We start from the raw sequence: 15,119 nt of genomic DNA, 5'->3' as shown, positions 1-15,119 counted from the left end.
CACTAACAATGAAAATACAGAAAGGGAAATTAGAGAATCGATTCCATTTACTATAGCACCAAGAAGCATAAGATACCTGGGAATAAACCTAACCAAAGAGGTAAAGGGACTGTTCTCGAGGAACTACAGAGCACTCATAAAAGAAATTGAAGAAGACACAAAAAGTTGGAAGACCATTACATGCTCTTGGATCAGAAGAATAAACATTGTTAAGATGTCTATACTGCCTAAAGCAATCTATACTTTTAATGCCATTCTGATCCAAATTCCACTGGTATTTTCAAAGAGCTGGAGCAAATAATCCAAAAATTTGTGTGGAATCAGTAGAGACCCTGAATCACTAAGGAAATGTTGAAAAACAAAAATAAAACTGGGGGCATCACGTTACCTGATTTCAAGCTTTACTACAAAGCTGTGATCACCAAGACAGCATGGTACTGGAATAAAAACAGACTCACAGACAAGTGGAATAGAGTTGAGAGCTCAGATATGGACCCTCAACTCTATGGTTAATTAGTCTTCGACAAAATAGGAAAAAATATACAGTGGAAAAAAGACATTCTCTTCAATAAATGGTGCTGGGAAAACTGGACAACTATATGTAGAAGAATGAAACTTGACCACTCTCTTACACTGTACACAGAGATAAACTCAAAATGGATAAAAGACTTCAACATGAGACTGAAATCCATCAGAATCCTAGAGGAGGACATAGGCAGTAACCTCTTTGATATCAGCCACAGCAACTTCTTTCAAGATATGTCTTCGAGGCAAGGAAACAAAAGCGATGATGAATATTTGGAACTTTATCAAGATTAAAAGCTTCTGCACAGCAAAGGAAATAGTCAACAAAACAAAGAGGCGACACACAGAATGGGAGAAGATATTTGCAAATGATAGTACAGACGAAAGGTTGATATCCAGCATTTATAAAGAGCTCTTCAAAGTCAATAGACACAAAACAGACAATCATATCAAAAAAATGGGCAGAATATTTGAATAGAAACTTCTTCAATGAAGACATACAAATGGCTATCAGAAACATGAAAAAATGTTCATCATCAATAGCCATACGACCTCACACCAGTTAGAATGGCAAAATTTAGCAAGACAGGAACAACATGTGTTGGAGGGGATGTGGAGACAGGGGAACCCTGTTACACTGTTGGTGGGAATGCAAGTTGGTGCAGGCACTTTGGAGAACAGTGTGGAGATTCCTCAAGAAATTAAAAATAGAACTTCCCTATGACCCTGCCATTGCTCTACTGTGTATTTACCCCAAAGATACAGATGTTGTGAAAAGAAGGGCCATCTGTACCCTAATGTTTATAGCAGCAATGACCATGGTCGCCAAACTGTGGAACGAACCAAGATGTCCTTCAAATGACAAATGGATAAGGAAGATGTCGTCCATATACACTACAGAGTATTATGCCTCCATCAGAAAGGATGAATACCCAACTTTTGTAGCAACATGGACGGGACTGGAAGAGATTATGCTGAGTGAAATAAGTCAAGCAGAGAGAGTCAATTATCATATGGTTTCACTTATTTGTGGAGCAAAACAAATAGCATGGAGGACAAGGGTGATGGAGAAGAGAATGGATTTGAGGGAAATTGGAAGGGGAGGTGAACCATGAGAGACTATTTACTCTGAAAAACAAAATGAGGGTTTTGAAGAGGTGGGGGGTGGGAGGTTGGGGGAACCAGGTGGTGGGTATTGGAGAGGGCACGGATTGCATGGAGCCCTGGGTTTGATGCAAAAACAATGAATACTGTTACGCTGAAAATAAATTTAAAAAATCAAGGAAAAAACAATAAATAAACAGATTATCTACCATATAGCTTTATAATTATTTGTAATATAAAAGCATTTTAATAAATTTTGCCTTGAAATATAAGTATAATATATTGACATCTTGCTTTAAAAAAAAATACAAGAAGCACAACAATTATTCAATGAGTAAAAATAAATAATTTAGACTCATATAGCTTCTAATTTTTGTAGAAATATATAAGGCAGAAGAGAAAGTAGTATTAAAAAGGGTAAGAAAGAAATATAGTAAAAGACATAGACTGGCTTTGCCAATCAAGTTCAGTATTGAATCCACTAATCAAATTCACATTGCAAACAATTTGAAAGCATTAGGACATACCTAAGGACAGAGGCATTAGTGATGGACATAGGTAATTATTACCCAGTCATTCTGGTAGGGAACTGGGGAGGTTGCACAGAGTGAGAGGTATTGAATTAAGATCCCCGAAGGAAGTTCAGGCAAAGAGCAGAGAGGCACGTGACTTCTTATGCAGAAGTAATAGCCTGTTTAAATGTGCATAATTTGGAGAGAACATGACACCTGGAGATTCTGCAAACTGCCTGGCACTGGTGGAGCTTAAGCAGATGGTAGAATTTGTGGGTAGCCTCACTAAAACATGTCATACAAGGCCTTTATGTCACATAGGAGAATCTGTAATTTACCCCATAAATTTTGGGAAGCCACTGATAAAGGATGAACCCCTGACCAGGAAAATGGGTTTCTGTACACAGACAAATCACACTGGTAGAATTGTGCATAAATCATAATAAAGGAAAAGGTCAGAGGTGGAACATTAGTATGCAATTATTGATAGAGATTATGGAAAGAAATGTGGAATGGATAAAAACAACCATGGTATTTATGAGGTTAAAGGACATGGTTTATGGTTACCAGATGGGTAAAAGTGAGGATTGTTAGGAAGTGCTTATTTTTGCTTTATTCACTGGCTCAAAAACCTGGAAGTAATGGATATTTGGATGTTTGTTACTGATGAAAACTAAAAAGAGTTGTGATCTCAGAAAAAAATCTGTATTTTCTTCCCAAGCGCATTATAATTGTCTTAGACCTTTTTCTATATCTAAAGGAAAGAGGGCTTTTCCATTCCAATTAATATGAAATGAAGTAAGATGAGGGGATTAGGTGAAAGCTCATATTCACATAGGGAATTGGTTGTGATTTAGACCTCTTAAAATGGTATAGTTGTTCTTTTTTCTCTTTTCTGAGAATTCATTCATTTTGTTATGTGAAACTGATATTATCAGGAGATAAGAGGAGAGGAAATGGAGACACAGGGAGTCCCATTGTTTCCTCAGACCCTGCTGCCTCCAGGGATATTTGAACTTGGAAGTTCTGTGTCTAGTAAGTGAAACATGGAAGCCTATTCTGAATAGGACATTTCCTCAGTACCTTCTTGATTGAGCCCACAACCTCCCTGTTCCTTAGACTGTAGATAAGAGGGTTCAGCATGGGAGTGAGGATGGTGTCAAACATAAAGAGACCCTGGTTCAGTATGGGGGTGTGAGAGGATCCAGGCCTCATGTATATCAGCATGGCTGGGCCATAGTAAAAGATGACCACAGTCAGATGGGAGGAACAGGTAGCCAGGGCCTTACTCTTTCCCTCACGGGAGTTTATTTGCAGGACCTGCAGGAAGATTAGGGTGTAGGAGGTCAGGATGAAACTTACTGGGAGAAGAACCACAACAATGCTGGTCACTAGTACTCCTTTCTCATAGGCTGAGATGTCCTCACAAGATAACTTCAAGATGGCCTTGACCTCACAGAAAAAATGGTGGAGTTCCCGGGGGCCACAGAGGGGAAAGTGCATGGCATATGCTGTGTGGGCCAAAGATGCAAGAATCCCTCCCATCCAGGATCCAATGGCCATTTTCTGGGACACCTGGTGGCTGATAATAATTGGGTACTTAAGAGGATTGCAGATAGCCACATAGCGGTCATAAGACATGAGGGTCAAGAGTAGACACTCAGCAATCCCCAGAGTCAAAGTGAAGAATATCTGGGTTCCACAGCCAATCAGGGAAATCTTCCTTTTTCCTGAGAAAAAGTTAACAAGCATTTTTGGCACTATGCTAGAGATGAAAGCTAGGTCAATGAGAGAGAGCTGGCTAAGCAGGAAATACATGGAGGTGTGGAGGTGGGGATCTGCCCAGATGAGGAGGATCAGAGTGATGTTTCCTGTGATAGCCATGGTATAGATGAGGAAGACAAGAGAGACAAGGAGTCCTGGATGTCTCATCCCAGGAAAAAGGCCCAGGAGAATGAAGTCTGTGCTCAATGTCTCATTTACTGTCTCCATGCTTTCTCCTTAGCAACTTCACCTGAAAGACAGTGGATGATTTCATAATACATGAATATAAAGCAGGCCCATAGAAGACAGTAATTGACTACATAATATAAACTATTTCTCAGGGGAGCTGAAAACAGAATTTTCTTACTTCATAAAGATACTTAAGTCGCAGGACAGTAATTAACCAGAACATGAAATGGCACATTTTTTTTTCCCCCACCAATGCTCCAACACATTCTATATTTTCTTGTTCTACCTCAACTTTAGTTCTCCTCTTTCTTTCAATAAGCTAAATAATTCTTAAATTTATACAGCTGTTTCTGTTTTTGTTTTTGTTTTTTCATAATAATGGTTGTAGTCAAAATGATTTTGTCATAGTATAAGAATGCTCTAATAAAATATTTTTGTGATTCAGGTGTAACATATACTAAATATGTCACATGAACTAAACTATATTTTTGGAAATCCCAATATTATGTATTTAATTTGTTGACGTTCCATCAGAATGTGGACTATTAAGTGTTCCAATACACACTCATGCCTCAATAACATTTATCTGTTCAGTAGAGTGGGTTTTGTTAGTCTTCCTTTGTTATCTGTATTCAGAGACTTGAAGAGCAGCCAGCTTAAATTCAATGCCTTTAAGAAAGTGTAGAAAGGACACATTTTTTTCCTCTTCAATTGAATTATATTTGGTAGGTGATGTTACATTAGCTTAAGAGGTGCAACATACTTATTGGACAACTTGATAGGTTATGCTAAATCATCACAAGTGTAGCTATTATCTGTCATCATATGAATCTATTTTGATACCATTGACTATATCCCCTATTCTGTACCTGGAAGGCTGTACCTCCCATTCTCCATCACCCATATTTTCCCATCTCTGCCACCCTTTCCCAGTTCCAGGCATAACCAGCTTGTTGTACATATTTATGGATCCATTTCTATTGTATTATTGTTTGTTTGTTTCTTCATTTTTTTTATTTTTTAGATTCCACATATCAATGATAGCATATGACATATATCTTTCTTTGCCTGACTTATTTTACTTAGGATATTACCTTCTAGGTTTGTTCATATCACAAATAGCAATAAGAGAAGGAAGTTAAGTAAAAGTCATGCAGATTGGTATGAAAAAAGTAGAATTGTCACTATTTATAGATGACATAATAATAAACAAACACCCACTATACTAAAGACTCCACCAGAAAACTATTACAAATAATAAATGCAGTCAGTAAAGTTGCAGAATGCAAAATTTATAGATATAAATCTTGCATCTCTCTGCACTAATGGCAAAATGGCTGTAAATTAAAATTAAACCAATTTCATTTAGAATTTCACCAAAAAGAATAAAATGCCTAGGAGTAAATTTAGCCAAGGAGTTGAAAGAACTATATGCTAAAAACAAAAGAACATCGTTGAAAAAAATTGAAAAAGTCATAAAAAAATGGACAGATATTCCGTGCTCATGGACAGGAAAAATTAATATTGTTAAAATGCTTATATTACACAAAGCAATTTACAACTTCAATGTAAGCCCTCTCAAAATGCAATATAATTTTCAGAAAACTAGAATAAATAATGCTACAATTCGTAAGGAATCATAAAAGACCCCAAATAGTCAAAGCAGTCCTGAGAAATGAGAAAGTTGAAGATATCATAACCCCACGTTTCAAAATATATTACAAAGATATAACCATCAGAACAATGTGGTCCTAGCACAGAAATGGACACTTAGATTAATGAAAAAGGATGGAGAGGCCAGAAAAATATGCACACATATGAGGTCAAATAATCTATGAGAAAGGAGGTAGGGATTTGCAAAGTGAAAGAGACAGTCTATTGAATAAATATTTCTAGAAAACCTGGACATCCAAATGCAATATAATGAAATTGAAGCACTTAAACTATACATGAAAGTAAACTAAAAATGAATTAAAGACTTAAATTAGTGACCTCAAACCATAAAACACATACAAGAAGGCATAGGTAATAATTTCATTGACATTGGCCTTAGCAACATTATTGTAGATGTGTCTCCTCAGGAAAAGAAACAAAAGCAAAACTAAACTTCTGGGATTACATCAAAATAAATATATTTTGCACAGGGAAGAAAACTATTAATGAAACAAAAAAAATGTAGCCTAGTGAATATGAAAAATGCTTCCATATTATATGTCTGATAGGAGGTCAATTCTTAAAATGTATAAAGAACTTATACAACTCAATATCAAAATATATAAATAAATAATCAAGAAGGCCCAAATCTCCACATATAATAGTGAAACTTGGAAATCTCAGAACACTATATCATACTTGAAGGCTCTATCTAACAAGATCTAACAATTGTAAATATTTATGCCCCAAATATGGGAGTAGCCAATTATATATACAAATTACTAACAAAATTAAGGAAACCCATTGATAACAACAGAATAACATTAGGGGATTTAACACCCCTCTCACAACAATGGACAGATCATCTAAGCAGAAGATCAACAAGGAAAGAAGGACTTTGAATGATGCACTGGACCTGATCAACATCACAGATATATTCAGAACCCTCAATCCTAGAACAATAAATACTCATTCTTCTCAAGTCCACATGGAACATTCTCCAGTATAGGTTACATCCTGGGTCACAAAGCAGGTCTCAAATAGTACAAAATATTGGGATCATTCCGTGCATATTTTCAGACCCAAATACTTTGAAACTAGAAATCAATCCCATGAGACAATTTGGAAAGAAGGGAAATACATGGAGGCTAAATAGCATCCTACTAAATAATTAATGGGACAACCACAAAATTAACTTTGAAAGAATTAACAAGATTGATAAACACCTGGCTAGACTTATCAAAAAAAAAAAAGAGAGAGAGAGAGAGAGAGAGAGAGAGAGAAATGACCCAAATTAATAAAATCATTAATCAAAGAGGAGAGATCACACACAATACCAAAAATACAAACAATTATAAGAACTTATTATGAGAAGCCATAAGCAAGCAAGTTGGGTAATCTGGAAGAAAAAGATGCATGCCTACAGATGTATAAACAAACCACCAAAACTGAAACAGGGAGAAATAAAAAACCTGAGCAGACCCATAACCACCAATAAAATTGAAACAGTAATCAAAAATCCCCCAACAAATACAGTCCAGGGCTAGATGGCTCCACAGGGGCATTCTACCAAACATTTAAAGAATTAGTATATATTCCTCTGAAACTGTTCCATAAAATAGAAATGGAACAAAAGCTTCCAGATTCATTCTATAAGGTTAACATTACCTTGATCCCAAAACCAGATAAAGACCTCATCCTAAAGGAGAATTACAGAACAATATTCCTGATGAACATCGGTGCAAAAATTCTCACCAAAATACTAGCCAGTAGGATCCAAAAGTAAATGAGAAGGATTATTCACCATGACCAAACTGGGATTTATTCCTGGGTAGAAATGGTGATTCAACACAACATATCAATCAATGTGATATACAACATTACTTTAATTTTTTTTCAGTGTTCAAAGATTCATTGTTTATGTACCACACCCAGTTTTCCATGGAATAAGTGCCCTCCTTAATATCCACCAGCAGGCACACTACATCATTAAAAGGAAGGACAAGAACCATATGATCCTCTTAATTGTGCAGAAAAAAAAAATTGACAATGTACAACATCCTTTCTTTTTTTTTTCTCTTTATTTTAAGATTTTATTTATTTATTTGACAGAGAGAGAGAGTGAGAGAGAGAACAAGATGGGGAGTAGCAGGCAGAAGAGGGAGAATCAGGCTCCCCAGAAAGCAGGGGGAGCCTGATGTGAAACTTAATCCCAGGATCCCGGAATCATGACCTGAGCCAAAGAATGTCACTTAACTGACTGAGACAACCAGGTGCCCTACAACATTCTTTCTTGATTAAAACTCTTCAAAGTATAAGGATAGAGGGAACATACCTCAATATCATAAAAGCCATCTATGAAAAATCCACAGTGAATATCATTCTCCATAGAGAAAAACTGAAAGCTTTTACCCTGAGGTCAGGAACATGACAGGATGTCTACTCTCACCACTGTTGTTCTACATAGTATTTGAAGTCGTATAGTGCAAAAACAATGAATTCTGTTACACTGAAAAGAAAAAAAAAAAGTCTTAGGCTCAGCAATCACACAACAAAAAGGAATAAAAAACATCTGAATAAAAATACATTTGATCTTAGCCAAAAGGCCGAGAAGCGATAACATCTGAATAAAAATAAATACATACATACGTACATATATACATACATAAATAAATAAAATAAATAAAAGTCAAATTCTCACTCTTTGAAAAAGACATGATACTGTTTGTGGAAAACCCCAAAGACTTCACCCCAATATTGCTAGAACACTACAGGAATTCAGCAACGTGACAAGATATAAAATCAATGCACAGAAATCAGTTGCATTTCTATACATTAACAATGAGACAGACAAAAAAATTCAAGAGTTGATCCCATTTATAATTGCTCCAAAATCCATAAGATACCTAGGAATATACCTAACCAAAGAGGTAAAGGATCTGTACTCAGAAAACTATAGAACACTCATGAAGTAAACTGAGGAAGACAAAGAAATGGGAGGGGAGTTCCTCGTTCATGTATTATAAGAACAAACATTGTTGAAATGTCTCTGATACCTATAGCAATCGATATATTCAATGGAATCCCTATCAAAATATCATTAACTCTTTTCACAGAGATGAAATAAATGATCTAAAATTTCTATAGAATGAGAAAAGACCCTGAATCTCCAGAGAAATGGTGAAAAAGAAAACCAAACCTGGGGACATCACAATGTCTGACTTCAAACTGTACTACAAAGCTGTGGTCATCAAGACAGCATGGTACTGGCACAAAAACAGACATATAGATCAGTGGAACAGAATAGAGACCAGAGGGTCCATTTCTATGGTCAACTAATGTTTGAGAAAGCAGGAAGGAATATACAATGGAAAAAAGAAAATACCTTCAAAAAATGTTGATGGAAAAATTGGACAGCCACATGCAGAAAAACGAAACTGAGAAGTTGTCTTACACCACACACAAAAATAAACTCAAAATGGATGAAAGACCTCAATGTGAGACAGGAACCCATCAAAATCCTAGAGGAGAACACAGGCAACAACCTCTGTGAACTCAGCTGTGTAATTTATTGCTAAATACATATCCAAAGGCAAGGGAAACAAAGGCAAAAATGAACTATTGGGACTTAATCAAGATGACAAGCTTTTGTACAGCAAAAGAAACAGTCAACAAAACCAAAGACAAATAAAGCAATGACTGAAGATATATGCAAATATCTCATCAGATAAAGGGCTAGGATCCAAAATCTACAGGGGCCTTATCAAACTCCACACTTAAAGAACAAATAATCCAATTAAGAAATAGGCAGAAGACACAAACAGACATTTCTACAAATAACACATAGAAATGACAGACACATGAAAAAATACTCAACATCACTGTGCATCAGATAACTACAAATCAAAACCACAATGAGATACCACCTCACAGTTGTCATAATGGGAAACATATAACTAGTTCAGGAAACATCAGATATTGGAGAGTATGTGGAGAAGGGGGAACCCTCTTACACTGCTGGTGTGAATGCAAATTGGTTTGTCCACTCTGGAATATAGTATGGAGGTCCCTCAAAAAGTTGAAAATAGAACTACACTATGATCTAGCAATTTCACTACTATTTACCCCAAAGATACAAATGTAGTGAACTGAAGGGGCACCTGCACCCCAATGTTTATAGTGAAAATGTATACAATAGCCAAGTATGGAAAGAGATCAGATGTCCATCAACAGATGAATGGATAAAGAAGATGTGGTGTATATATGCTGGAATGGGATATATATAATGGAATACTACTCAGCCATCAAAAATGAAATTTTGCCATTTGGAACAACATGGATGAAATTAGAGGATATTATTCTAAATAAAATAAGCCAATCAGAGAAAAGTAATCATTATATGATCTCACTCATATGTGGAATTTAAGAAGCAAAATGGAGGATCATATGGGAAGGGAGGATAAAATAAAACAAGATGAAATCAGAGAGGGAGATAAACCATAAGAGACTCCTAATCATAGGAAACAAACTGAGGGTTGACGGAGGGGAACTATTGGGGGTGGGGTAACTGGATAATGGACGTTAAGGAGGGCATGAGATGTAGTGAGCATTGGGCATTGTATAGTACTGATGAATCACTGAATCTACCTCAGAAAATAATAGCACATTTTATGTTAATTAATTGAATTTAAATAAAAACAAAGAATGTTTAGTAGAATTTGCCTGGTTAGAAAACTTGAATAGATATTTTCCAAAGAAAATGTACATATGGCCAACAGATATATGAAAAGATGCTTATCATCCCTTATCATCAGGGAAAAGTAAATCAAAACAGTGACTTATCACCTTACAACTTCAGAATGTCTAACACAAAAAAGTCAAGAAATAACAAGTGTGGGCAAGGTAGTGAAGGAAAAGTAATCCTCACACATTATTGACAAGCTTGTAACTTGGTGTACCCACTGTGGATGACAATATAAAGGTACCTCAAAAAGTGAAATTAGAAATACAATACAACCCACTAGTCTCACTATTTAACATTACTAGAAAATTAAAAAACTGAATTGAAAATATATGTGCACCCTTATTTTTATTGCTGTATATTTACTTAAAATAACCAGGATATGGGAACAATCTAAGTGTCCACCAGTAGATATAAGGATAAAGAAGATTTGGTTACTCAGCCATCAAAAGAACACATTGAAAATTTGATTTACATCCTTGCTGTATTTTAAAGTCAGCTTAGATTAAATTTTATTTACTTATGCAGAGAGAAATATAAAGAAATTGATTCAAGGATTTTGTGGCTTCTACCCAATTAACCTTTGCATCTATGCCAGCTTGATCCTCCAGAAAAAGGGATATGAGCATCTGAAAGAAGTATTTTCCATCAGTTTTTGGAGTATTTTATGCAGACAAAATTTTTAACAAGCTTTGGTGAAAATCAGTAATTTCTGTCCTGTAGTTGGTAGAGTCCCTCATCCAGTGGGGGTCTTTCTACTTCCTTTCTCTACTCTTTGTACTTGGATCTTTGAACCACCTTAAGCTTTAATTCATGACTTTCATTTATTACTGTTCAGTAGAGCCACTTGGATTGCTTGCTAAAATTCATATTCCAGATCCTATACCCATAAAATTCAATGTTTAGGCTTAGGATGAGCCACTGAAATCTGCATTTCCAAGAAGAGCACAAATTATTCTGATGTTGGTGAAATGGACCACACTATGAGAAGGCTAGTCCTGGCCAAGTTATGGGGCACTTAGTCAGGAATAACATCTGGACACTATGTTACATTCTTTTCTTAGCAACACAGAAATATGCATTAATTGTCTTCCATACCTGTCTTAGTCATAACTAACCAAACTGACTGACACCTTTGGACAACTTTGGATAACCATAGAGCTTTCAACGTGTGACCCCAGACAGTAGTGAAATGATCGCTATCATTTTGTGTCATGTCAAATTGATTAACTGAGTCTATAAATCTAATAAAATATCTTATACATCCTGATGTAGACACTTTAATAGATGTCAGGTGATTAAAATGCTCTGCATTTTCTTTTTAAAATTAAACATTTATTATTTTTGATAGTGTTTTATTCTCAGAGTTAAATTTAGCCATCAAATTGAATACCAACTTGTTTCCTTTGCATGAAAACTTAAGAAATGATCAACTCCAAAACAATTTATTTCTTCAGGGAGCCATATTAATAAACTAAGTTATACCAGTTACTTTATGTAATTCATTAGGTTTTTTCACAGTTGCAAACTTTCCACTCAGTAGCAACACTGGCACATGCTATGAATTTACTACTCCTTCTTATAAATATACCACAATATGTGTGCATGTGTGTGTGACATGAAGACCACAGAAGTAGCCAATGATGTATTGAGGAGAGAAATTGTTAGCCTGTTTCCCCATACCCATGGATAACAATTAAAAGAAAGCAAGTTAACAAGTTTAGGAATAAATCTGCCAATCATATCAACATTTATTAACCGAATATGTATGAACAGGCAGGCTCACACACAAACAAAGCCAAACAAAACAAAACAAACAAAAATTATATATATATATATATATATATATATATATATATATATATCCTGATCTTGAGCTCAATGAAGTCACTGAAGCTCTCACTACATCTCACTACATCTCCTAGAAGCTCTCACTACATCTTACACAAAAGACTTACTTTAGGGGAAAAAAAAAAAAAAAACATCAGAGGCAGGCTCTGTCATCCAGAAAGCCAGCATTGGGCAAACAGAATCCAAAGCTTAAGGCTGTATATGGCCTGGCTGAGCAGTTTTGTTTAGACTTTCATATCTAAAGGCAAAGGATGCATATCATCCTGCCTCCTGACTGAGTGGAGAATGCAAACTTCAAAATATTTTTTAAGCTAATCCACGTATTTTGATCACACTTAAATATACTTGTAAGATTCAATTTCTACTATTCACCATATTAAACAACAAGACAACATTTTTACCAATAAAATCAAATCTGATTTTGTTATTTTGTCATTCTTTAAATAGTGACTACCCATTGTTCCTTAACCAAAACACTTAAGAACAACTGATCGAGGGCCTAAGATCCCCTCTTGTGAAAGATTCTACAGTTTTAAGATAATTCAGTGCCAAACCTAATTAATTAAATACTTTCACATTTCAGCTGGTAACCTTTTTTTTTTTTAATTTTGTTCTAAGTTTACCACTATTTTGGTATTCTGATACCACATTTCTTTTTAAAGACTATTTTAACTTAAATTCAAATAGCCAAAATATAGTTCATCCTTAGTTTCAGATGTAGTGTTCAGTAATTTAGTGGTGGTATATAACACCTAGGGCTGATCACATCACACACCCTCCTTAATGTCAATCCCCCACCATCATCCCCTCTAGCAACCCTCAGTTTATTGACTATAGTTAAGGGTCTCTCTGATGACTTCTTATTTAGTTTTCTCTCCTTTACCCTATGATCCTATCCAGTGTTTTTATATTCCACATATGAAAACATATAATAATAATAATAATTGAAATATGATGTCAGACAGGTGTATGAGATACCACCTTACACCAGTCTGATATCACATGTCAATGTTGTAATTTTTAATCGTCATATGAGTTGGTTGATGTTGTAAATGAAATTTAACATGCTGTACATTAATTCTGATCCTTGAAGTGCAGATTTTTCAGCAGAATCTCTCTCTTCTTTTTTTAGATTCCAAACCGGATGGAGTGACCAGATGAAGAACAAAAATTCCAATGTTATTGCTCAGTGAACCACATGGATGGGACATGAATAATATTGGAATTCTGGATGGCTATATCAGATATAATACTTCCAGGAACAAGCAAAGACATATTGCATGATGACTGTTCTCCAAGAGACAGTAAAGTAGTAGGGATTCAGATATCTGCCCAGGTGAAGTTTTTTGTTTGTAATTTATTTTGTTGGTCTATTATAGTCAAACTCACTGGGTGATAGTGTAAACACTCATTTTAATTGTAGAGTACAGTTTGTGTGACAAGAAGGACATGCTTAGTTCAAGGAGTGATTGATAGAGATGTACTTGGGAGAAATAAGCAATTATCCAATGAGACTTAGTGGATATAAATATAGATAGATGATAGATATATATCTTTCTATGTAATATATATATATATTAATTAAATTTATTTAATTAAAATGTAAGTAACAGATTGTTTTTGCTTTACACTATAGATGCAGAAGTGCACATTCAAGAAATTAAGTGAGTTTAGGGTAAAAAACCAGATAGTTGGAACCTAATTGAATATTGGTCAAGTGTATCTTACTCTCAAACTACAGTCACCTGTGCAGGCAACATGATGTTACTAAAGTTATTTTTACCTTTTACTGAAATTAAATACCTCTATAATTAATACCAAAGATACCTTCCAATCCACAAAAAGAGATTAAATATCTTTGCTTATTTAGACAGATAAAGAGAATACCAAGAAGAAAAACTTATTGAGAATAGGGAATAAAATATCTAAACAAGGGTTTGGCATTAAATAATCATTTGCAGTAGAACGTTGGTGAATGTAAGTGAAATTCCAGGGCAAAGGTGCTGTGTGAAAGGGAGGCAAGGATGGCTCTTGTCCAAAGGTATCACAGCAGAATATATCTGTGAGTAATTAACTCAATCTAAAGAACAGAAGGTATGGTCATCATCCTTCATCTCACAAAGACTGTAACTATAGATCATATTCACATTTAAAAAAAATAAGAATCAAAAACTCTTCCAGGGCAATGGAAATGTTGATGAAGGAAATGCACAAGACATGCTGGAAGGAAATTACTAAGGGGAGCAAAGAAGGATATGGGATAGAAAGACAGAAATGAGAAGGAATCAGGATCAGTCTCTTGGAATGTGTTTGGTTTGTGGGAGTGTTTCACATAAGTGCATGGCTTATTTTCTTTAGAGGACAGAAAGGTATGTATAAATGTGTTTAAGACATTTGAAATTATTTGGAATCCATGTACGGAACTCTGTGTGTGTGTGTGTGTGTGTGTGTGTGTAAAAAGATACTTATATGTGAGATGATTCATGTATTTGTACATAATTTAGATGGTCTTCCAAGACTTTATATCTCAGAAGGTTGTTTTTCACTCACTGTCTAACAAAAGAAGAACAACAAAAATTGTGTTTACTGGAGAAGCTTGAAGTTTTCATTGTAAAACCATAAACAGTTTTTTTTTTAAATAAGACTTTGGACTCTGAGAAACAAACTGAGGGTTTTGGAGGGGAGAGGGGTGTGGGGATGTGTTAACCTTGTCGTAGGTATTAAGAAAGGCACTTATTGCATGGAACACTGACTGTGGTGCACAAACAATGAATCTTGGA

At 35.2% G+C, this 15,119-nt stretch overlaps 1 protein-coding gene across 1 annotated transcript; it reads right to left on the bottom strand.

Moving 5' to 3' along the window:
- Nucleotides 1–3,173: 3,173 nt before the first annotated feature.
- LOC101674827 (olfactory receptor 2L2-like) lies at nt 3,174–4,133 on the bottom strand. Its single transcript, XM_004781735.1, has one exon. It carries the CDS (start codon nt 4,131–4,133, stop codon nt 3,174–3,176), a length of 960 nt encoding a protein of 319 aa, XP_004781792.1.
- Between the last annotated feature and the right edge of the window lie 10,986 nt (nt 4,134–15,119).

Source organism: Mustela putorius, unplaced genomic scaffold (genome assembly GCF_011764305.1).
Source record: "Mustela putorius furo isolate JIRA1106 unplaced genomic scaffold, ASM1176430v1.1 tig00001009_pilon_pilon_pilon, whole genome shotgun sequence".
Taxonomy (NCBI): Eukaryota; Metazoa; Chordata; class Mammalia; order Carnivora; family Mustelidae; genus Mustela; species Mustela putorius.
This window is presented reverse-complemented; position numbering and strand designations above follow the sequence as displayed.